General features: G+C 42.4%; 1 protein-coding gene across 1 annotated transcript in view; it reads left to right on the top strand.

Moving 5' to 3' along the window:
* The window catches only part of LOC147452582 (uncharacterized), a 32,971-nt gene extending 16,932 nt beyond the window's left edge, over positions 1 to 16,039 (top strand). The window contains exons 3-5 of the mRNA XM_086518215.1: positions 14,037 to 14,390; positions 14,468 to 14,634; positions 15,060 to 16,039. Coding sequence (XP_086374341.1) covers positions 14,037 to 14,390; positions 14,468 to 14,634; positions 15,060 to 15,681 — 1,143 coding nt within the window. The 3' untranslated portion in view covers positions 15,682 to 16,039. The remainder of the gene's footprint in view (positions 1 to 14,036; positions 14,391 to 14,467; positions 14,635 to 15,059) is intronic.
* The last annotated feature ends 9,608 nt before the right edge of the window (positions 16,040 to 25,647 follow it).

Below are 25,647 nucleotides of genomic sequence, written 5' to 3'. Positions count from 1 at the left end.
GATGCTTCGAAGGCTTTGTCTTTTATACAGCAGTTTGACATCGCTTTCGTGGGAGGATGCTATTCAGAGCACTCCAAGATTCGGAGAGCTACCTCTTACCTTAAGGGGAATGCTCGTACTTGGTGGTCCATGCTTCTTTTAAACAAGAGTGCGCCAGTTAAATGGCTGAAATTTGAAAAGCTTTTTATTTCTTCTTGGTTGACGCAAGAATATGAACGAGATATACGAGCTGCTTGGAACCATCTGCGGATGACCAAGAAAGATACAATCAATGCTTATTGTGAAAGATTCTGGAGCTCTTCTCTTCATTCAAGAAGATCTCGTTCAGAGAATAGATTGAGCGGTTTACCTTGGGTCTACCTACAGAGATTTGAGATCACTGCTTGGAACAGAAGTCAGCTTCTATTCAGGAGTTGATGATGAGTCATGCGAAGCGGCGCTTTGCCATTCACTCTGACAGTCTGACCTACCCCACAGATGAGGCCATGACACAACGAGCCGAACAGACTTCTGTGAATGAAAGTAGAAAGAAAAAGAGCAACCCAGAGAAAAATGATGCACGACCCAAGCTTACTCCTGAGGAGAGAGCTCGCTTCATAAGAGAGGGGAAGTGCTTTGGATGCGGGGAACAGGGACATATCTCCGCGAAGTGCCCTAATAAGGCACAGAAAGAACAAAATGATAAAGATGACGACAGGCCTGAGAGTTCGAGAGCAGCTGAGGAATGTGGCAGAAAAGGCAGATAGAAAAGCAGAACTGGTACCACGTGGCGTGGGACCTGTACCGAATCTAATGAATGAAAGTACAAACTTTGCCGCTTTTGGGGCAAAGTGAAGGATCAGGAAGCTCTTTTGAAGGAGCCAAGGCCAACTTCTTTTCACTTGGAATTGGCGGCTCGATTTGGAAATTACGACCAACAGACTGACGCCACAGGCGGAGGTAGTTCGACTGGCACCCGGATGGGATGTTGCCATTACACCGAGCATTGGCAAACTTTGTTTGCAATGACAGGGGTGTTCAGGGCACGCGAGTGACGTTCTACTCGGGATCCCTTGGTATCACAAGAACTATGCCGTGGTTGAGTACCGGGCCGAGAAAGCGACTTTGATAAATGAAGGGCTTAGAGATTGTACTTGATGAGCTTCAGTTTCTTACTCATTCTTTTGGAAGAGAACTGAACGATGGATAAAGGTTGAATATGTTTTGACCTGATCAAAAGAACGCCAAGATTTTTCTCCAGACTCATGCCGATTGCTTTTGAGAGGACCTGAAGATCAAACCATTGATTTGATACCTGGAAGCACTCCACCGAATCGGCCACCTTATTGTGTGAGCCGAGTACAGAATGAAAAGATTATGAACCCGGTGAAAGACCTCTTGGAAAAGGGTCTTGTCCAGCCTAGTACTTCATCGTATTGCTCTCCAGTGTTGTTGGTTTTGAAGAAAGACGGATCTTGGAGAATGTGCATCGATTATAGCACTCTGAACGAAATCACCATCAAGAACAGATTTCCGATCCCTAGGATCAATGATATACTCGACAGGTTACAGGGATCCTCGTGCTTTAGCAGGATTGACTTGAAGAGTGGATATCATCAGATCAGGATAGCGCCAGGAGATGTCTACAAGACAGCTTTTCAGACGACTTTTGGGTTATTTGAGTTTTTGGTGATGCCTTTTTGCTTAACCAATGCTCCTGCGACATTTAACCGGATGATGGACATGATTTTTCGAGAGTACAGGCTATTTGTTGGCACTTTCTTTCACGACATCATTGTTTTCTCCAAGAATGAGGCAGAACACAGAGATCATCTGCTTCAAGCCTTTCAGGCATTACGATATCACACGTTAGTGATTAATGCAAAGAAAAGTTATTTTTTTCCTACCAGAGATGCAATTTTTGGGACACATTGTGTCAACACAGCAGGAGTGCAAATGGACCCGGCCAAGATAGAGACTATCCGTGATTGGCTTGATTTGAGGAATGTCCATGAAGTTAGAAGCTTCTTGGGACTGTGTTCGTACTACAGGCGGTTCATACGACAGTTTGCAGAGGTTGCTTCCCCTTTGCATACCTTGACACAGAAAGGAGTACCTTTTTCGTGGGGACCCACAGAGGTGACTGCCTTTCGGACATTGAAAGAGAAATTAACTACGGGACCTATTTTGACTTTGCCGAACTTGCAGAAGTCATTTGAAGTATATTGTGATGCTTGTGGTCGTAGTCTGGGTGCGATCTTGATGCAAGAAGGCCATGTCATAGCTTACGAGAGCCATTTGTTCTCTAGGCCGGAGATGACAACACAGATCTATGAGAAAGAGCTTTTGGCGGTTATCCATGCTCTTACTTAGTGGCGGCATTTCCTACTCGGAGCGGATTGTACTGTCTTTACAGACCATCAGAGTTTGCGCTACTTCTTGTCACAGAAGTAGCTTTCGGAAAAGCAGATGCGGTGGGCGAACATCTTGTCACAGTTCCACTTCCAGATTGTCCATGTGCAGGGACAGAAGAATGTGGTGGCAGATGCTTTGTCTCGGAAACCGTTGGTTCTGGCTATTTCCGCGATACATCATAGGAGCTTCGAGGATATGGTCGATCAGTACGCCACAGATACAGATTTTGCAGATATTTTCACACGGATATGGGATGGGGAGACAATAGCTGGATACTCTCTTCGGGAAGGCTACTTGATGGAAAAGACTATGTTGTGCGTTACACAGCCGTTGAGGGATAAGGTTATGACTAAATACCACTGTCCACCTATTACGGGTCACCGCGGCATTGCTACCACCATGAAGGGGGTAGAGAGATACTTCTTTGGGCCGAGACCTAAAAAGGATGTGGAAGAGTTTGTGCGCAGTTGCTTGGTATGCCGGAAGGTCAAGTTTGACAGGCATAAGGTACAGGGATTGTTACAGCCTTTACCCGTAACCACCCACCCCTGGGAAAGTATTGCAATGGATTTCATTTTTGATCTCCCGAGAACACAGAAAGATCACGATGATTTTCCGATTACATGGCACGTCTGAGACGATTGTCTCCGACAGAGACCCCAGATTTATGAGTTTGTTTTGGAAGGCAATTTGGGAGAACATTGGCACGCAGTTGCAGTTCTCGTCATCGTTCCACTTGCAGACTGACGGGCAATTTGAGATTGCCAATTCAGTGATTTTAGATTTATTGAAGTCTTGTATCTCGGATCAGAAGACTCAATGGGAAAAGAACTTACCTTTGGTGGAATTTGCCTATAATAACACGATACACTCTTCGACGGGGAAGACGCCATGTGAGATTGTTGAAAGTGCTGCGAAGGTTCCATCCTTCCTGAGCACGAAAGATTAGATATTTGAAGCGCATGAATATTCGCGAGATTTGGATACGGCTTTTGCCAAGGTTCGCGAGACTTTGCAAGATTTTCAAGAATGACAGAAAAAGGCAGTGGATCGCCATCGTTGAGACTTGAAACTGAAGGAGGATGATTGGGTTCTCTTACTTTTGAGAAGGCACGCCTAAGAAAGAAAAAGGGAAAGGAGAGGCTTTTTCCAAAGCTTAGTATGTGATACTACGGACCTTTCCAGATTACTGAAAAGATGAATGATGTCTCCTTCTGATTGGAACTGCCAGATACTTGGAGGATTCACAATGCATTGCATGTGAGTCTCTTGAACCCTGTTAAGGGTGATGTGCCTGATGATGGGGAGCCTTATGAGCAACCCGAAGTGGAAGAAAACGAGGAAGTCCTTGTTCCTGAACAGATTTTGGCACAGAACGATACGAAGAAAGGTAAAGTCCGAAGGCGGGTTCTTGGTTAAGTTCAAGAACTTTCCTGCATTTGATGCGAAGTGGATGGAGGAGGAGGACCTAGCATATACTCCTCGGATTGTGAAACTTTACCTCGATGTTTTAGTTTAGCATAGTCTACTCCAAACGGAACCCAGAAACTCAGCTTGGCCGAAGATCTGGTGCAATGGGATGCACAAGAGGTGAGTCGCTCCGCTCCTTTGTCAACAGATACCTTGATTTTGATACTAAAGTCACTGATGTCTCTTTGAGCTTCAGGGCATCACTCCTGGCACCGCACTGTACATAGGAGGGAAAGCAAGCACTCCATAGCTCTTAACCTGTGACAGGAAACTTGAAAATGAGCTCACAGCTGAAAATCACGTTTTTGAAAATGAGCTCACAGCTGAAAATCACGTTTTTGCCTTCTCTATAAGTAGTAAACTGGCCTCAAAGTGCCAAGTGTCACTCATTTGTGCATTTTCCCGCTTTAGACCCTCAGGTCTAAAAATATCTCACCTGCAGCCTCTGTTGACTTGGCCATAGAGTAACAAAATGATTCCCATGTCAAACTGCACGTAATGACGCGAAGACATTTTCAGGTCCCAAAATAGCAGTTCCCTAAATTTTAGGAGATGTTGCCATTGTATCTTTCTAGGTCATCCGACCCTCTTTGTACACTGCAGCCACACCCAAAAGTAAAATGTAGCCTCTGTAACAAAGGATTCCACTTTGGCTAGTCAATGACCCCACTTTGGCTAACCATAGTCCTTGTCCAACCTTAGTGCTCTCTTGCCCTCAGGCCTGGACTCCCTCTCAACAGTTCCACACTAGCTCTGCAATGCAAGGCAGTTAGATTTCCCGAGGGGTGTTTCCAAAAAGTGAAAGTAAATAAATAATAAGAAAGAAATCAACAAAAAGGATAGATAGTAGTCACACGCTGGTGACACGAAGCCCGACACCTCAAGAGGAGATGTCTTGCGAACCTCCAAGGGGGCTCTTTTGACAAGAGAGTCACCAATCACATCATGCATACTACAAGAATCAAACAAGACCACCATGTGTTGACCATTCACATACCGTAACACTTCATGAGAGACTCATCAATGAGAGGATCATGAGAAACTTGGGCCGCTCTAGTGTGCTCATTTATGGCATAAACAGAGGATGTGGGTTCTGTAGGTCCTTTAGATTTGTTAGATTCAATCTTAGGACAATGTTTCTTTATATGACCCTTGACGTGACAACGATAACATCGACCTTCCTTAGAATAAATGACTTGTTCGTCTGCCGTTATGTATCCTCCTAAAATTCCTTGTGCGGCTTTTTCATCTGGGGTGAGCTTTGGTTTAGGAGGCGTGTTAGCGTTACCCTTAGATTCATTGTGAGAGTTCTTTTCCGAAGTTCCAAAGGATTAGAGGAAGATTGGTTAAAAGAGTTATTGTTCTTACCATTCTTACCGTTTTGTGGGTTTTGAGGAGTCTGAGAGGTACTGTGAGAAGACTTGTTCTCCTTAGGATTTCCTTTGTTGTGCTTCATCTCCTGCGTGAGAGCAATCGCCACCGCCTTGTTGAGATGTTTTGGATCGAGTACTTCGACATCATACTTGATATACTCATCCAATCCATAAAGGAATGCCTCTATGCGCTCATCATCCGATTTGCATAATTGGGTGCCAAGCTGCAAAACACGAATAGAGAAAGATATAATTGGCATACCATTTTGCTTGAGACTGCGCCAATCGTCTTTCAACCGTGCTAGGTATTGAGGTGGCATAAACCGCGCCTTGAGCTTGTCTTGGAAGTCGGCCCAATTAAAGGAAAGGGGCGCGCCTTCTTCGGCTTCCTCTAGGTGCATGGTCAACTTTGCCTCTTGCCATGCGTGGTACCAATGAATGGCATCACTGGCAAGGTACATGGCTGTCGTCAAAACCTGGCTATTTCTTGTCTTCTTAGTTGTCGCAAAATAAGCATTAAATTGATGCAACCAAGAATGAATAACACTAGCATCCATCTTACCGTCATACTTAATGAACGTCAACTTCTTAGTGACGGTGTTGTTGGAGTTAAAATCTCTGCTTGTGCTACTTGATGAACTACCAACCTCTTTGACCAACTCGGGCTTCGAGGTGAATACCTGTAGCACCAACTCTTGTATGCATTGGTCTCTTTGCGCCTCACGCTCCAACTCGAAGGCTGCTCGTCTGTCTTCGGCCGCCAAGCGCTCACGCTCACGCTCCAAGGCTACCCTTTTGTCTTCGGCCGCCAAGCGCGCTTGCTCGCGCTCACGCTCCAAGGCTACCCTTTTGTCTTCGGCCGCCAAGCGCGCTTGCTCGCGCTCACGCTCCAAGGTTAACCGTCTTTCTTCGCGCTCGCAATCCAATTCTGCCTTTCGTTCCTCTGTTGCCAAGCGCGCTTGCTCACTCTCACGATCCAAGGTTGCCTTTCTTTCTTTGCACTTGCGCTCCAAGGTGGCGCGTTGCGCTTCTTGTTGTAACATCATGTCCATCATCGTCTTGACCAAAGCCTCCATAGGATTTGGTGCAAACCGTGGCGTAGATGGGGAAGGGGGAGGGTCGGAAAACCCTCCTGGTGGGAAAAATTCTTCTTCACCACCTCCATGCTCATCACCTTCATGCAAAGTATCCATTCCGCTTCGGGTGATGACCATACATTGAGATCTTGGGTACTTAAGTCCACAAGGAACTTGGGTTCTTGTGGTTCTTGGGTTCTTGAGGTTCTTGAGGCCTTGAGGTTCTTGAGGTCTTGAGGTTCTTTCTTTAGCTTGCAATCTGTGTTTGAGAAGGCTTTTCTCTTACTCGAGCTGGACTCTTCCCTACGGGCGCACCCCTTGGCGGCCTTGCCCTCACACCAAGGTTGCTTTTTCCCACCTCATGGCGATTGGCCGGTCGCTAAGTGCACGGTCCGCTCTCAATGAGTGAAAAGAGGAACGAGGGGAGGCCGGACAAGCCCTTCTTTCTTGGGTTAATTGTCACTCTTCAAAAACACGATTAGAAATCGACACGCCCAAGTGGACTTGGGTTACGTGCGACCACAACAAGAAAAAATTTTTCTGTTGTTCTTTCCTTGAGTAGTACAGAACACTGCCAAAGCTCTGATACCAATGTAAGGTGCAGCGGAAGTGAATGTTGAGCTTTGCTCAAGATGAGTGCTCCGAACTGTGCTCAAGGGTTCCTTTTACTTACGGAAGGGAGAGCCTCCCATTCCTTTAATGAGAGAGTGCAAATGCTCATAAACAAAGTGAATGACATTGTGAATGAAGGTGCTGTGTGTGTGTGTGTGTGTGAGAGAGAGAGAGAGAGAGAGAGAGAGAGAGAGAGAGAGAGAGAGAGAGAACAATACGACACCAGAATGTTGTCAAACCCTCCTCCAAGGGTCCCCCTCTCTATGGCGCGAGAGGTCTATGCTTTTGATTGCACAAATCTGGTACAATGGTTTAGATGCAATGGACTTGCCGACGATGTCGACGACAATGATGATGGCGACGAGACGGGCTGAAATCTGAAAATGCTAGGGACTGAAATCTGCAAATTTACTAATTGCTGAAATTTGGCACTGTGTTGGCGAGGACGACAAGGGCGACGACGATGCGCTGAAATCGCAGATGCTGAAATATGCAAACAGTGGGCTGAAACTGAAAACGTTGGCTGATTTGACCGTGTGGCGAGGATCTACTGCGGGAAGGTGAGATCTGCGAGGTTTGGGGCTGTACTTGCGGAGTCTAAGGCCCGTGTCACACGTGTCTGCCCGGACGTGTGTGAGACTGAGATGGCAAAAAATGATTTGTTGAAGGGTGTGTCCGTTGCTATGCAAAATCACCCGGAGTAGACCCCTCGCCCATTACCGCTTCATGGCGGACATGCACAAAAGTAACAGCACGAAGTGCGTTGGTTGGTGTCGAACCTACAAAGTCGCGCATAAAGCAGGGTTGTCATACCAGCTGGGCTATGCCCATTGGACGTCTGACCACGTCAAAAAATACAACTTTATGCAATGTCCGCCTAGTGTGACAGAGAACGCGCCCAAATCGTCCTTTTAGGGCCCTGTTTGGCGTCCGCGTCTGACAGGGGCCTCAGTGCTGAAAACAGAAAACACTGAAGTGCTTGGGCTGAATTCTCGCCAGAAATTGCAAAAGGCTAGGCAGTGTTGCAAACTGGAAACGCTAGTTGATTTGTAGCCAAAACGCTATGCTGATCTGCAATCTGGAAACGTTGGTCACTCTGTAGCAAAACGCCAAGGTTGATCTGCTGCAGAAAACGCTGGATGGTCTTGATGGTTGAAAACGCTAGGGAGTTTTGCCACTCTTGGTGAGAAGATGCACTGCAAGTTGTAGGACTTCTGTTGCCTCTTCTGCCAGAAAGCGCTAGGTTTCTTTTATAGAACTTAGCAAATTTGCCCTATCCAGTTTCCCAACAAAGTCACTTATTAATAATAAGTGAAAAATGGATAAAATAGGGAAAATGGGTTCTGTGCACTGTAAAATGCTCATGATGGGTACTGACTGTCATGCTGATGATCATGCAGTGTGCAACCAGAGGATATGCAAGTACTCTTAAGTGCCTGGACATGCACGGCCTGCGCACAGGCTCACAAAGGTGTTAGAACACTTCCTAAGATGATCTGAATCCTAGACTTGAAGTAGCTTGTCCACATGTACATAGGGTTAGATGTGCACGTGACAGTCCACCATTTTGACAGCCATCTGGACAAAGCTATTGCATACTCTTCGCAATCAGTGCGATTCTTCAGTCGGCTCCTCCAGGGTAGCGGAGCAGCATGGATGTGTCTTTCTTCACACATTGGCACGGTTTTCAGTTCTTTTCCGTCGGTATCACAGTTACATCACGTGGCATTATGCACCCCCAGAGTGGTTCATTCTACATTCATTGTACAGACCACCTTCATGTTTACATAGCCTACACATTATCTGATTAGCGTACGGCGGTGTGTGCAAGTGAAAGAGCACGCGAGGAAGTGCAGTGTGTGTGCAGAGAGGGGAGGCGAAGAGCAGCAGGAGAGGAAGCGCTAGCAGAAGAAGAGGGAGAGAGAGAGCTCACGTTTTTGGGGAAAACTCAATAAGTGAGTTTTGGGTTTTCCCACTTTTATTGTAAGTGTCCAGGTTCAATATGAACTTGGACAAAGTATAAAAATGTACAAAAAGGGGTTATTTAGGCCTTTAACCCAACAACCTCCCACTTAAAGGCATAAATGGCGCCTTTAAGCTACGTGACTCCCACCATCTCTATGCATAGATGATGTTGTGCTTTGGGTAAGCACAACATCACTAAGTGCTCTCACTAAGTGCTTTGGGTAAGCACTTAGTGAGAGCATTGGTTGGATTTTGTGATGTATAGACCTTAACCAATGTAATAAGGCCATCCTCAAGCACTTCTCATATGAAGTGATACCGCACATCGATATGCTTTGTGCGTGCATGAAACATGGCGTTCTTTGCCAGACATATGGCACTCTGGCTATCACAACCAAGCATAGGTGCCTTGGCAGGCAAACCAAACTCACTGCATAGGCGTGCTAACCAAATAGCTTCTTTGGAAGCCTCAGTGGCTGAAATATATTCAGCCTCTGTCGTAGACAATGCAACAATCTTTTGCAATCTAGAACACCATGAAACAGCACCTCCCGCAAGAGTAAATACATAGCCACTTGTGGATTTCCGTGTATCCACATCACCAGCCATGTCAGAGTCACAAAATCCCTTCAACTCCATTGGTCCTTTACCATAGCAGAGGCATTTGTTTTTAGTCCCTTTCAAGTACCTCATAATGGACTTCACTGCATCCCAATGCAACCTGCCTGGATTAGCCATAAACCGGCTCACAACTCCCACTGCATGGGCTATGTCAGGCCTAGTAGCAACCATAGCATACATAAGTGAACCACAAGCTGAAGCATAAGGCACACTTTGCATGTCATTGGCTTCTTCCTTTGACTTGGGACAATCATCCTTGGAGATTTTAACATATGGTTGTAATGGCACACCAAGAGGCTTTGCTTCAGCCATGTTAAATCTGTCCAGCACCTTTTCAATGTACTTTTCTTGCGACAAATACAATAGGCGCTTGTCTCTTTGCCTTGTAACACGCACTCCAAGTATATGTTTAGCTGCCCCAAGGTCTTTCATTGAAAACGCAGATTTCAGCTGCCCTTTAAGAGTATCTACAGTGCTTCTTTTCTTTGTAGCTATCAACATATCGTCTACATAGAGCACAAGAATGATCGGGCTGCCATCCTCATCACGTTTGGTATACAAACAATGGTCTGCATGGCTTCTTTTGTAACCATGTTTAAGCATGAAGCGATCAAACTTCTTGTACCACTGTCTACATGATTGTTTCAGCCCATTCAAGCTTTTATTGAGCATACATACCAAATGTTCCTTGCGAGGGATGACAAAACCCTCGGGTTGCTTCATGTAAAGCTCTTCTTCCACATCACCATGCAAGAAAGCGGTATGTACATCCATTTGGTCCATTTCCAAATGAAGAGCAGCCACAATGACAAACAATACACGCAAAGTGGTCGTCTTTACAACAGGAGAGAACACCTCCTGAAAGTCTATGCCCTTGGTTTGAACATATCCCTTTGCCACAAGCCTTGCCTTATGCTTGGGTTTTGCATCAACAGTCTTGATTTTATACACCCATTTGTTAGGAATAGCCTTCCTTCCTTTGGGCAATTCAACCAAATCCCAAGTATGATTAGCATGCAAAGCTTTAATCTCTTCCTGCATAGCAAGCTCCCACTTGTCGCTGTGCTCACATGTCTTTGCCTCTTTATACGTAAGAGGCTCTCCCTCATCTGTCAACATAACGTAATGCAAAGAGGGGTCATATCGACTCACAGACAAGTAGACCGCCTCACCCAATGATCCACATTATCCGGCAATGGGTTTACATCAGGTGGCACTATAAAATCATCAACAATGGGATGCTGTACATCATTTTCAGCACCATTTTCAGTATTGTTTCTTGGCTGCAAATGCCCTTCAGGAGCCTCAATTTGCTGTCCAACATCATCTGGCTCAAACACCACTGGATCATCTACATGTTCAGTCATTTGTGGTGCATCCTGAGGGTCAAAAATAGGCCTAACAGGTGGCTGGTCATGTTGAAATTTCACCCTTTTATGGTCATGCTTTGAGGCACAATTGTTTTGAAGCAGCCTTGCCTCATTAAAAACAACATCCCGGCTGCGTACAACTCTTTTTGAGCTGAGGTAACCAAATCCTGTAACCCATTTCGCCTTCTTCACCATATCCCATGAAGAGGCCTTTAATGGACTTCGCATCTAGTTTACTCCTCAACTCAGGTCTAACATGCACAAAAGCTTCGCAACCAAAAATGCGTAAGTGATCATATGAAGCAGGCTTGCCAGACCAAACCTCTTCAGGGATGTCACCTTTCAAAGACATGTGAGGGGATCGATTGCATATATGCACTGCAGTTTTCCCCATAATCCATGAGAGAGATTAGCTGTGGACAGCATGCATCTCACCCTCTCACAAAGTGTCCTATTGAATCTTTCAGCCACACCATTAGAAGAGGGGCTGTATGGCACAATAAGCTTCCTCTTAATGCCCAAATTTTCACAAAACTTGTTAAATTCAGCACTTGTGTACTCCCCTCTATTGTCTGTACGCAAGCATTTTAGCTTTCTACCAGTTTGGGTAGTCACAAATGCATGAAATTTCTTAAACGCAGCAAAGGCGTCATCCTTAGACTTAAGCAAATAAACCCAAATTTTCCTAGAATGATCATCAACAAAGGAGACAAAATAACATGCACCACCCATAGACTTACTAGGCATGCTAGATACATGAGAATGTACAAGATCAAGCACACAAGATTTACGAGAGACACCATAGTAATAAGAACGCTTTACTTGCTTGCCATATTGACATTCATTACAAAAGTCAAGCTTTGTGTCTTTAGCATCAAGCTTGTTCAAAGTACAAAGCTTAGAAAGGCCCTTTTGGCTCATATGGCCAAGCCTCTTGTGCCACAACTCCATGTGAGAGTTAATTTCAGCCAATGCAATAAACTTGCCCAACACGGCCTTTCCATGCATGCAGTAAAGTGTCCCTTTCTTTGTGCCCTTTACAATCAGCCTTGAGCCTTTAGTCATTTTCCATGACTCTCTCTCAAACAAGATGCTGTAACCATGCATATCCATCTGACCAACAGAAAGCAGACTCTTCTTGATTCCCGGCACATATCGAACATCATGCAAGACAAGCTCATTTGTGCTATCTATGGAGAGATGCACAGTGTCAATACCCTCAATGGAACATGCATGATTGTTTCCAAGGTATACATGGCCACGCTTGTCTGCTTCAAAAGTAGAGTAACACTCCTTGATAGGAGTCACATGAAATGAAGCACCGGAATCAACAATCCAAGTCTGGGACAATGCATCATTGACAGTCAATAAAGCATCAATAAGATCACTCTTAGTGATCTGCATGTCCTGTGAATGAACATTTAGAGAGGCAAGCCAGAATCCTATAATTGCGACAAAGTACCTGCGAACAATGACAAGTGCTCTGCCGCACTCTTGGACTCATCTAGTTGCATGCCAACAAGCTTTCGCATCAAGTGCACTTGGTTGACAGGCGTTGTATTTTCATACATTCCCTTTAACTTCTCCCACACATCAAAAGCAGTCGTGAGACCTTTCACATCAATGACGGTCTCATCGATCATGGCCATTTTAATGTATGTAACGGCCTTCCTGTTCATGCTAACCCATGCTTCATCTGTCATATTCTGCGGCTTCACCTGTTCAAGTGTCCCTTCGCAATCTTTAAGAAATAGGATTCCTTGAATCCTGTCTTTCCAAAGATCAAAAGCTGTTCCATCGAACCTCCTAATCTCGAAGTGGTTCTTCACATCCGAAGAAGATGAGGCCATAGTTGCACGAAATAAGAGGGGTATTACGCTGAATTTTTCGGCAAAATGCGCAAAAATCGGAGTATAGCCTCACAGAGATGTGCACTACAGCTCCAAATGGTCACAGGAGCAATTTGGGGCAAAATAAGACGATTTGGGCACAAAATTCAAATTTTGAAATTTATGCGCAGGAAATTCCAGCGATCGAATTTGTGCTCGAAAAAAACAAATTTAGTTGTTTTTAGCCTCAGAAGACATACATAAGGCTAATACATAGCCTTTAGAAGCATGTAAGCACAAAAACCCCAATTTGTAGCATCAAATTTGCATGAAATTGAGCCACAAATGGTCATACATCGACAAAATTCGTCAAATGTGCATAGATTACGTCAATTTGCACTTTTCCCAATGTAATTGCACCATAAAAAACACTTGCATAAACCTGCACAAATCTGAAATTTGCTTAAAACACCTGTTTTAGGGCTTGTTTTTTGGCAATTTCAAGGTTTTTGGGTAGAGGGGACTTAGCAAAAGTATTCCCACACCTTAATACATCATTTGCAAAACCTGTATTTTCGTTGTCATAACCTGTAATTTCCTGTTTTTGACCTAATTTTAGCCTGTTTTAGGTCAATTTGGGTTGCCGGGAGCTCTCTAGTGTCCGGGGACGAGTCCTTTGGCGACGAAATTGCAAAATATCACGATAAAGTTGACCTTCTTGGCTGAAATTCAGCGTTTGCAGGTTTGGGGGAAAACCCTAATCGGGCTCTGATACGAGTTGATGAGCGTACGGCGGTGTGTGCAAGTGAAAGAGCACGCGAGGAAGTGCAGTGTGTGTGCAGAGAGGGGAGGCGAAGAGCAGCAGGAGAGGAAGCGCTTGCAGAAGAAGAGGGAGAGAGAGAGCTCACGTTTTTGGGGAAAACTCAATAAGTGAGTTTTGGGTTTTCCTACTTTTATTATAAGTGACCTTTAAAAAATGTTTCCAGGTATATTGAACCTGGACAAAGTATAAAAATGTACAAAAAAGGGTTATTTAGGCCTTTAACCCAACATTATCACATTGGCACTCCTCTTTTGTACTTCCTCTGGGTGATAGGCCATTGAGTATCTCTCGAGGTCTTTTTGTACACAGAATACAGCCCACACACACAGAGAGAGAGAGAGAGAGAGAGAGAGAGAGAGAGAGAGAGAGAGAGAGATTTAATGGTATGTAGGGTAGGAGCAGAGTCACAAGATCAAAACAATTTCAACTGATCTCAGGATTACATTGTTTTCCTGTATGATGAGATAACAGGTGGGACTTTCTTTTGAACTCTCCTTTTTCAGGTCCAAAAAGAGAGTGACATGCGCAAGGCTGCAGAAATTGCAAAGCTTGAATACCAAGCAATTATTGACACTTACGAACTGTACTGTTCTTATGAGTTGCTGCTAAAGGCAGCCGAATTTAATATGATGAAATTGTCAGGGTCCCCTGATGTGCACTTGCAAACAGTCAAAGAAGAAGATGATAGATTGGAGGATGACCAGGCAAATGAAGAGGTTAGTCGGGTTTTATTAGCAGCAAAGGAAGGCAACATAGTGGATGTAAAACTGAGTGGTTGCAAATTAAGTCGCTTGCCGGATGCTTTTGGCAACGTGTCAACCATCACTTCACTTGACTTATCAAGCAATCGGTTGAAGGTAGGTCTCTGTGCTGTGTTTTATAAGTAACACAGTTTCCTTGATTTGCATTATTCTCAGCTGGCTTGGTTTCACAGCTTTTGCCAGATTCCTTGGGTGGACTTGTGGAGCTCCACACTCTCAATGTCGAGAGGAATGAGCTACTTGCTCTTCCTGATACCATAGGTCTACTGAAGAATTTGAAAGTTCTCAACGTTACGCGCAACAAATTAACCTCTCTGCCAGAAAGCATTTCGCAATGCAGGTTTGATTTTACTAAGTTTGAATGTTGATGACCTGCAACTTTGTGTGAGAATGCACTGTGCTTAGCCGGAGTGCTTTTAATTTGTGTCCAAAGGTACAAGTCCTGGTATCAGGCCGGCTAGCAGCAAAAGAAAATCACTATTATAAGTCTGATGGTTGGCACATCTAGTAGCATGCGCACGTGCACACGATCGTACACGCAATAGTTAACAGCAGCTTCAGATGTGGTTGCAACAGAGGAATTATTTTTATTCACTTATTTACACGTGTGTGTGGCACACATGTCAGCAATAAATTTTTTGGAGTGTAATTCTGTGCCTGACCTCAATGTGATGGCAAAGGCTTTTAGAAGTAAGGCATGTCGTGCTTATTGAGTTATACGCATGCTTGCGTTTGTGTGTCTAAGAGAGGTTTTTGTACTCGCAGTGGTTTGGAGATATTAGATGCTGACCTCAACGAGCTTGCCTATCTCCCTTCTCTAATTGGGTCAAGTTTGCCAAACTTAAAGCAGTTGTCTCTGCGTTGGAATAAGTTGCGCTCTTTGCCAACATCAGTTTGCAACTTGAAATCGTTGAGAAGGCTTGAGGTCAAGTTCAATTACTTGAAGTCCTTGCCGCAAGCAATTGGGAATCTTACCAACCTGGAATATTTGGATGCAAGCTGCAACTTCAGGGAGTTGCGAAATTTGCCAGACACTATTGGTGACCTGGTTTCATTGGTAGAAATCGATCTGAGCTGCAATCAGATAAAGAATTTGCCAGAATCCTTTGGGAGGCTGCCAGCTCTAAAAAAGATCAATTTGAAAGATAATCCATGGGCGAGTCCACCTGTGGAAGTGGCTGAGGCAGGAGCTGAAGCAGTCATGGTTTTCATGAAGGAGAAATGGCAGAATTTCTTGGAGGAGGAGAAACAGAGACATTTAGCAAAGGAGAGTCAGCACCAGGAGAAATGGCTTCCGCGGACTCTTAGTGGGCTGAGCAGAGTCTTTCTTGGTGGGTCCCCACGAAAATATTCCAGCACTGAAGATTACTTGGAACAACAGCTGTGAAGGGTTACTTCTTTCCTTTTAAAAGGGAAAAAGCACAGAGGCTTTTCCCTGGTTTTAGTATGAACCTGCAGGCCAAATCCATTTAGTGTGCCCTTTAGTTATTTATGGGGTATGTATACTCTTTTGTAAGACATGGTTTAGGAAAGGTCGAGAAGTAGAAGATTCTGAATGAAGTCGTCCTGATATCCAAGTCTTCGCAAGATTGCTTGTTCTGTTTGCTGGTATATTAAGGCTCCAGCCTCCTGTTTGTGTCATAGCGTGGGGGCCATGCACAAAACTGATGATCCCTTTCAGGCTGTTTTGGTGCTTCTGTTTGTACTTTGGTTTGCATTTTTTATAACATTCGAGTCTTTCGCAATTCGTGTTGCTACGACAATCTGAACCTCTGAATTGCGAAGGGTTTAATTTTCTCTCTTGGCTTCGTATAGCTATGCCTCTTGTCAATGGCTAACACTGAATCCGCAACGCAATTAGTTTCCAGGCTAAGAGTTGCACTTGAGCAGCATGATTGTGAAATAGCCAGTGATTCTGTGAAATATTGTGTCACGAAGATGGTAGCAATCATGAGCACCCCACTGTGAAGTGTTTTTGGCTTTGCATGCTTGCAAAATCTGCCAAACTTGTTGATTCATGAGCTCATGGAAATGCATACTTGGATTGTGAATCGTCAGTGTCTGGTTAGGGCACATTAGCCCTCTTGTTAATATGGTTAGCATAGTAGAGTATTTTTCCTCTACCTTGACAAATGCATGCCCGTCACCTCTGGAGGGTGATAGAAACTCAACTCATTGGTCTTATAGAGTACGTTCAAAGCATGAATGATCTCTATACAAACCTGCAACTACTCTTGGGCATTGACGACACGAGCAGGGATGTTATAGTTGTTGTCCAAGCTATGCATGATAAAGGTGATAATCTTACTCTTTTTGTTTGGACAAGCAATGAAGTTGAGTCACATGTTTGGATCTTTGTACTTCTTTGGTTATTTTCAACCTCTTCTTGGTAGGTTTGTAGTAGTATTCATTTCTAGTGTTTAGCTTACATTAGGTCTTAAGAATTTGTTCCCTCAGAAGTTGTTATATGGAGTGTGATTTCTAAGATTAAGTCTTTGAGATGTCTTATTCTTTTTAGTTTAGAGTTGGATACTTGTTTCGCTCTAATACCATTGTCATAGGCTTGGGCATCCCAAGTCGAAAATCTAGTACAACACTCGCGAGAATCCTTAAAATACTTCACAACTTTATCAAATTTTAAATTGAGTCCACACGGATTGGCGTAGTTTTGTGCCGAGAGGTGTTGGCCCCAAAAGTTGGTGTCTCTTTTAGTATTTCTTTTTATATTAATGCTTGAGCAAAGTTACAACTCTGGAGGGGTAGTCTACCAAAATGACTAGTAAACATGGATCACAATTGTTTGCAACAGTGTTGATTAATCAACAATGTTGGGAACAACCATTTTGGTGATTGATAGATCTACAATTAATCTCGTAGAGATAGTGTACATAGACGACACGAGTAGGGAAGCTACTAATGTCATGAATGTGTATGTCGTTCCAAATCAGCCTTTGCTAAACACTAGGGCTTATAATACCTAGTGTGCACGCATTTAGCAAAAAGCAAATCGGGACCTCCATATCCTTGATCGTATTTGCCAATGTTTATGGCTAATGTTATGCTCACGGTTCATGGGAAAAGAAATAAGTACTTTTTATGTAAAACCATGCCAACATATTTGGACCATAATAGAATATGAAAATCCATCACATCTAGGTACCAAATGAACTAGTTCATTAATTAAACATAACTTTGCTACGTGTAAAAACAACCGATCGTTAAAGTTGTTTAGCAATACTTCTAATCTTATTAAAGTCTTAGAAGGGTCTAATAAACAGATTTGACTAGCACCTAGGGACTTGGTTGTGACACATTATTGAGATAACGGACGCCAGTGTCAATCCCAAAGATTCATATTCTCCACATGTGGAATATGTCTCAGATAAGGATGTCCAAAAAAGAACATTCTACAAGTGCAAGATGTACTTGTGTCTCGGAGGTAACTGTAAATAGTTCGCGATGTGAGTGAGAGAGACCCTCATTATCCTTGCTCCACATTGGCTAAACTAAACTCCCTGAGTTCCTAGACCATGAGCACAGTCTATCGAGTCTGATTGAAATTAACTTTGGAAGTTGAACTTGTCCACTATCCCCTAGCAGATTGCAAACTTCTTTCCGTGGGTTTGCAAGAAGAGATTACCTACTGGGAGGCGCCTCTCTTAATATATTCATGTCGTTCCATGAAATATTTTCTTGATAGCAAGGCCATGCCTACTTGCTATCCACAAAAAGGATTATTTGTATTTCTGTGCATAGAAATTGCGCGCCACTGTAGTTATATACAATGATCACAAGCAAATATATTAGCCTGAATGCTTTCTGAATAGAGTAGCTAGTATTATAGTGGAAGCGTAAAGCATGCTTGAATGGAACGAGTCCACAATATTGGCATCCTGGGACGTCCATTAGGAAATATGTAAGATAGCATGCGCGAACAAAATAAGCGATTTATAATTAGGTACATTTATAGGAAAATGTACTTACATAAAGGGTATTTTGATTGAGAAAGTGAGTTTTCATACATAAGGGTTGGTTTTTTAACAAAAATGTATACATAGGGATACATATAATACTTGAAAATATACAGGTAAGGGATTATTTAAATACCCCTTGTTCGCACGTATGTAATTTTTACATAGTGGACTCCTCGGGATTGGCATGCCATACATGCATATCTAAATAATAGTGGGATAAGTCCTTGGCTTCAATGACGGTTCTCCACAGTGTGAGTACATTTCATACGTGCCTTGCACGATGTGTATTGGCATGAATACATCACATGTGGTCATTGCTAACCATAACTGTGAGCTTGTATCCTGTGTATGCCATTATCTTTGATCCTAAATCAATATTTAGTATTGTGGTAGGGAATAGAAGCCTTGCTTTGCAGTAACTTTGTCAAAGCAATTTTGTTTGCATAGCAGAGAAATATTTTTCAAATGAAATGTTAAAGAGATAAATACAAGTAGAACTTGAAATTGTCTTACCTTGTCACCCTTCTAGAGGCAGTTTCCTTCGCTTGAATGGGGCTCATAGCCATGTTTGCTGAGGAATTTAGAGCTATCGAATGTACCCTGCATGCTATTGTGGCTTGGTTTGAGGCATCTTGTGGCATGATTATGATTTCAATATACTTCACATACTTATTTTGCCTACACACTAGCAAGCTTTAATTTCTTTGAAGTGACTATTCATCCAATGCATGGAACCCTGCTCTTGGAAGCCTTGCTTTTCCCCTCCTCTTGATAGCACAAAGATGACATATCAAAGAGATACTGGCCAATGTAATACACATGCCGATTCTTGATAATCCATGTACATAGCCTTCCTCCCTAGTTAAAACTGATGTACCGTGGTGCATCTTATGGCATTTTCATATTAAATAGAGTTAAAAGGTAATTAATCCCGTCGATTGTTAACCTTGTTGAGTAATATACCGGATTAAAAACTTAGAAACATCTGCAATAATTGAAGAAACAAAGCATACTTGGGTTTCCCAATACTGTTGGCATTTACTCGTAAAATCCCATTGGATCTGTCTTGCTGACAATGAGTTGAGCATAACCATTTCTAACTGCATCCACCTGTTGGATTCTTAGGATTGTTATTAATGATCGGCGTTGTCGAGTATCTTTGCAATACTTTTTTGAAACCCGTATATGGGTTATACTTGGTGGAGCCTTGCTCCTATGCCCATGGTAGCACATATGTGCGTTGCATGCCATAGCTATCGAGCACATTCTTAACAAAAGAAAAAATTAGTGCGTACCTCAGGAAGTACTCCTCTGGGCCTGCCGTTGTACTAACCAAACGAATTTGTTGCTTGCATGCCTTGCATGGCATCTTATGTAGCCTTGCTTGAACCAGTTTGCCATGCACTTGTCTTTGCGAGTTCAACCTGTGCTTGTCTAATCTGACTTCTATGTATTCAATTGTTAGTTCATATTCCAAAATGCAGTCGCCTGATAAATTCATGATTTTTGTGTATGTGTTGATCGCTGTTTGTAATGGATTCTCTTAATGTAATGGAATTAAAGGCTGTTTTTCTTCTTTATTATCTTCATGTTATGGTTCCCCCATAACACTCACATGAAAATAATTGCGAGTCCTCTAAGAAGCACACAATCTCAACAAATAGGTTACATCAAATAATTTTGAGTCCTCTAAGAGGCACACAATCTCAACGCATAGGCTACATCATTTATGATCTTAATACTCTCGAAAGGTCCATGGCATCACCACATGCAAAGCTTTTGAAATAAATTTTTCATACATTTCTATTTTTTGAGTCTTGTCATATCAAATCTCAAAAGCACACAATCTCTCTCATTAAAGCAGAGTCGTCACATTGATGCTTATTTGAAAATTTATTTTGCTTGTCTTGAATTTTTATTAATGGTAGTCTTCACTTGCTCATAAGCATCATAAATCTTCCACAAATTTGTTGGCCTAAAACACATCATCATCAACCTTATCATAGATAAAAGCTTCATAGCCCCCTTAATAATCTCAAAAGGTGCCTTGCCATTAGAGCTATGCATGGTGTTGTTATAAGAAAAGTCCACCAAAAGACAATGCTCCTATTGTCTTGGATTATTTGAGATGCAACACTTCGATAAATCTAGAAGTGCCAAATTCATAGCCTTTGATTGACCATCTCTCTATGGATGACAAGAAAAAGACTTGAATGCAAAGCTTGCCACAACAAACTTGTTATCCTTAGAGACATGTCATTAGAAATAGACTTTCACATTCCATGATACTTAAAGACATTAACTAAGAGCATCCTTGGCCATCTGTTCCACTGCATCTTTCTTGAGGTGGAATGGAATAAAATGTACATACGTATTTATTTTATAAAAAAGATAGTCCACATATCATTCTTGACTAAGTCATCGAAAGATAAAAAATGGAATCCATGGAAATGTGTAGTGGGGCTACAGGGATACACATGGCTCAACTTGCATGGCCACCTTGGTGGACGTGCTCTAGATGACATCATGTTTGAGTTGGACCATACTTGGTCCGGGTGCCCAGGCACTCTTGGACAGCCCACCGACGGGCGCTAGTGTGGACACATCGGCTGGCCCGAGTGGGGCTTAGACCACCTTGGCCAAAGAGGTAGCTTTCACCATCTAGATAGTAGCCAACCTATGACCACCCCTTTGAGAGCATTCAGGAGCTACAAGACAACACTCCTTTAGTAGCGGGGCGATGCTGGACCAAGGCGGCTAGGCCGTCCAAGGGCTAGCCTCCTCGCGACTAATGGCCAGACTCACCAGTGCCTTCACTAGGTCACCAGTAGTAGCATATATTTTTAGTTGCGAGGAGTTTCCTCGATGAGATATTTCCAATAAAAGCAAATATGTGGTGGCTGTGTGATGGCCTTGACTTGTGGATATACAATATCATGTGGACATCCTTGATATACAGAGACAATTTTGAGAGTCTAGACAGAGTTTTTTGAGTCTTGCCATAGCCTTACCACTATGTGTGTCACCATCTAGAGCACTTGCCTTGCACTCTGGGGCACTAGCCTTGGAGCACTTCACCTTGGTTATCTATCCTGTGAGCCTTGTAGTCTTGTTGTCTAGTTACATTGTGGTTTTCAGTTGTGTCTTGTACTTTGTACCCACTGCACTCTCCATCGCACCATAGTCTCTACATCCCCATTGTACCTTATTGTGTAGTCGTGGATTGGGCAGTGGTCGCAACTAGACTAGTCATGTATGGTCATTTGGTTATGTATATTAGGGTGTTGCCTTGGAGGGCTTGTGGTTGTCTAGTATACTGTTTGAGTTCTTGTTCAGTTCATTGTTAGTTCTATTTCCATGTTTTTGCATTGTTTGTTGGGTTTTAGCTAGCTTGTGAGTCTACATGTATATTGCATCCAGAGGACCCCACTACTAGAGAGCATTGTGCACCATTTCCATCTACACAATGCTTTCCCAAGGTTCTGAAGAAATCAAGAGGAGATGACATAGACTAGGAAGCTAGACTAGGAAGCTTGCCTCGATCAAACTTCATTCTCTATCAAACCAAACAACTTTTGTCAAAATTATATATCCTTGCACAAAGAAGGACAAAAAGTACATCTCAAAGCCTTGATCATGGTATTAATATCCGTCTAACTAGCACTCAGAGGGTTCACTATTGAGAACCCCCTATATAACGCGTGTTGGGGAGGTATTTTAAAAACACCCTTTTTAACATGTTTATACATTAACATAATTACGGAGTGCACCTCCCAAGAACTAGCATAAGAAAGAGCATGGGTCTCTTTAAGTATCTTCTTTCTTAAGTGCTTCATAACACAAAGCTTGCCCCATCGTGCCAATTTTTTTCTTTCACAGTGTAAAACTCTAGATATTCTCCTCTATAAAGAGCATAGTAGAGATTAAAAAAATCATCATTAGTCGTATGCTTACCTTGCATCTCATTCAACTCATGCTAAAATGCAATAAAGACATTTGCCACATGTGATCGTCTAGATAAAGCATTTGCAACCACATTCTTGTTGCTCACATGTCAAGATCTCACAATGGGCTCTAACTAGCATAATCTAGTCAATATTAATGCCACAAATGAAACTCTATAGCAAATCGAGGTCAAATGAGGACAAGCGTGGAATCTGATGTCAAATCAAGCCAAAATAGAATAATGCGTATGAACTAGCTCTAAGGCTCGCCAATTGGTTGAGAATGTAGACTAAAATCAGAATCTATGTGAAGACAGGGTCTATGCATGCGTTTTTGCTCAAATCTAGTCAAATTGGATGTAATCCAGAAAAATAAAAAAAAAGGTAAAATTTGACTCTCTGGACGCACCTACTCATGCTGCGTGAATGCGCATGGCCGGGGTGTGTACGAGATGTGTGATGCACCTGGCAAGCAAGCAGAAGGGTCAAGAAGGAGAAAGGCAAATTTGTTTTGCTTTGTTTTGTTTTAATTTGGAGAAAACAAAAATGATTGCAAGAAAAAACAAAAAATAAAATGATAATAAAATAAAAAATATAAAAGAAAACATAAAATTACACGAAAGAGTCAATGAAGAAAATAAATGCAGATTTTTTAAATTTTTACAAGATTTTTATTTTTTTATTTTTTATGAATGTTCTAGATTTTTTGAAGTTTTGATGGATCTTTTTAAATTTTTGTTGATTTTTTTGGGGTTTTTTTTCAAATTATTTTTGATTTTTTCTTATTTTAACTAGATTTTATATTTTTTGGGGTTTTTTGTTTTTTGGGTGGTGATTTTTGGACTTTTTTGAAATAAATAAATACAAAAATGAGATTAAAAACAAATGAAATGAAAAAAAATTCAACTGAAATAAAATGAGACTAAACAGAATTGAAATCAACAAAAATCAATGAAATATAAGAGTAAAAAATCCAAATTAAAACCTGATAATGGCAAAAGTAAACACAAACCAAACATAACAGAAAAGACAAAGGATGCTGGCAGGGGCATGCAGTGCGAGGCGTGTGGTGTAGGCCAGGCCAGCACGAGGCGGTAGTGCAAAGGAAAGAAGGAGAGATTTGGGGGGGTAGTTCGTCAACGCAAAAATAGGGGAAAGGGAGGGTCGGCTCGCAGGCGGAGAGAGAGAGAGAGAGAGAGAGAGAGAGAGAGAGAGAGAGAGAGAGAGAGAGAGAGAGAGAGAGAGGGAGAGAGAGAGAGAGAGAGAGAGAGAGAGAGAGAGAGAGAGAGAGAGAGAGAGAGAGAAGAGAGTGTGTGTGTGTGTGTGTGTGTGTGGGTTCAAAAACCTGTTTCAAAGGTATGGATCAACAAGGCATGTGTTTTGATTAGGGTACAATGAAAATGTTTCATGCATTTTCTATGTTTATGCAATAATAACAAGTTACAAAAAGAAGGAAGGTGTTAGCAACCAAAGCCCGTCAATCTATTGTGAACAAAATGGACCAATTCAAAGAAAATATGTCACAAAGTATCTTCGCAATTATGTGAAGGAAATGGAGTTACAATGTGTACCTAGGTGGACACGATTTTTAGTTTTGACCTTGTTGTGGTCCCTAAGATTAGAGATTATGTAGGGGAAATGAGGAAGGAGCATGAAAGAGATGGGGAGCAATTTAGATTATCCCTAAAGGAGGAATCCTTCATGGAGGATTATGAAAGGGTTACAAAAAGAAATTTCTTAGAATGGGTTGCAAAGCCCAAAGACGGTATTTCCATCATTGAATTGTTGAGGAAGTGTGAGCGACGCTATGCTCAACTATCAAGAAAAATGTGAGGTACTTTGGATAGCAAAAATACTAAATTTTTCCTTCAAGCTATAGGTCTTGAACTCCAAGAAAAGTTAGAGCTACTTCTTGAAGACAAGAATACAGAACATAGTCTAAATGCCGAGTGGAAAGAGGTTGAGGATGCAGTCTCATTGCTTGCTTAGAGGCAGCACCATAGAGACAAGATGGTGGTGAATGGTGCTACTTCTACCTCCAACATGACAAAGTTTCCAACAAAGCTTGCTATTCTGAGTCCATAAGGAGACAATTCTATGCTTGATGAGCTTGTAAAGGGAATGCGAGAAATGAAGTTAAAGCTTACAAGGCTCGAAGAGAAAGGGAAACCTATTGGACAGAAATCCCAAAGCAAAGAAGGATTTGTACACAAATGCATATGGTGTGATAGCATAGACCATGGCAGCTTTAGTGATCTTTGAAAAGAGATCTTGTGTTTTCTAAGAATGGGAATATCCATCTATGGAAGACATGCATGCCATTAGGAACTAATTTTAGAAAAGAGGATATGCAGAAGTTAGTGGAGAATAAGGAGACATGTCATGACATCTCATAGGCAACATGTAACCTTGGCCATCGATAGGCTGGAGCAAATCAGCCAAATTCTGCCCCAAATCATTAAAATGTTGAGAAGGATCAAAAGGAGTGAAATGAACACTCCCACCCCAAATCATGGACATGCATGGCAAAAGACTGCGCAACGACCCTATGGTCAAACAAAGGTGTAGGCAAATGCTCCATGGGCCTTCTTCCAATTGCTTCATCCCTTCATGCAACACTAGTAGTGGGCTCATCCCTATGGAGCTAGATGACATGAAGCACCTATTGTCTTCTTTTTCTTCTCATTGTGTGCTTGTCATTTGTGATAGTAGTGTCTTTAGATTTTGTGTGTGTGTGTGTGTGTTTAGATTTTGTGGGTGTGTGTGTGTGCGTGTGTGTGTGGAGAGAGAGAGAGAGAGAGAGAGAGAGAGAGAGAGAGAGATTGTGTGAGTAGGGAGTGTAAGAGATTGAAATATGGTAAGCTTTTGATGAAGTGCCTTGATTGGCATGTGGTGTTTGGAGAGGCCAACACCCATGCAATTAGTGTGTGCTTATCATTACTGTGCTTTGGGTTTCTAGTCTATGGTAAGTCGGACTTCGGTGGGCTTAATGTGTGTAGGAGATGCTTGGTTGATGATGTGATTAGAGTTAGTGATTAATGACTAATCTCTATTGCATTGGATGAGTATACTCTTGAATGCTCTCATTCTATTCATCCGATGCTCGTGCTTCCATGCCATAGTTGGGTTGCCGATCCTAGGATTGACAATTTTTTTGGTCTTGGGTTGATTAGGCTATACTACGATTGTCCCCAACATTTGACACCGTTGTCGCAGATCGATAACATAAGCTAGTGAGTAAAGGATGTTTAGAATAGAGTAATTTCACTACTAATTTCATTGGTTTTTGAGTATGTGTAACTCAATTTTGGTTTGATTTGATGATATTGTGCAAGTAATTGAAGCTAATTTTTGAGTTGTGAATACCTCAAACCCCCAATTCCACCCCCAATTTCACTAATTTCATACTAACCCTTACTAATTTTGCTTCATTTC

This window comes from Adiantum capillus-veneris, chromosome 8, assembly GCF_014529385.1.
Source record: "Adiantum capillus-veneris isolate H3 chromosome 8, ASM1452938v2, whole genome shotgun sequence".
NCBI lineage: Eukaryota > Viridiplantae > Streptophyta > Polypodiopsida > Polypodiales > Pteridaceae > Adiantum > Adiantum capillus-veneris.
This window is presented reverse-complemented; position numbering and strand designations above follow the sequence as displayed.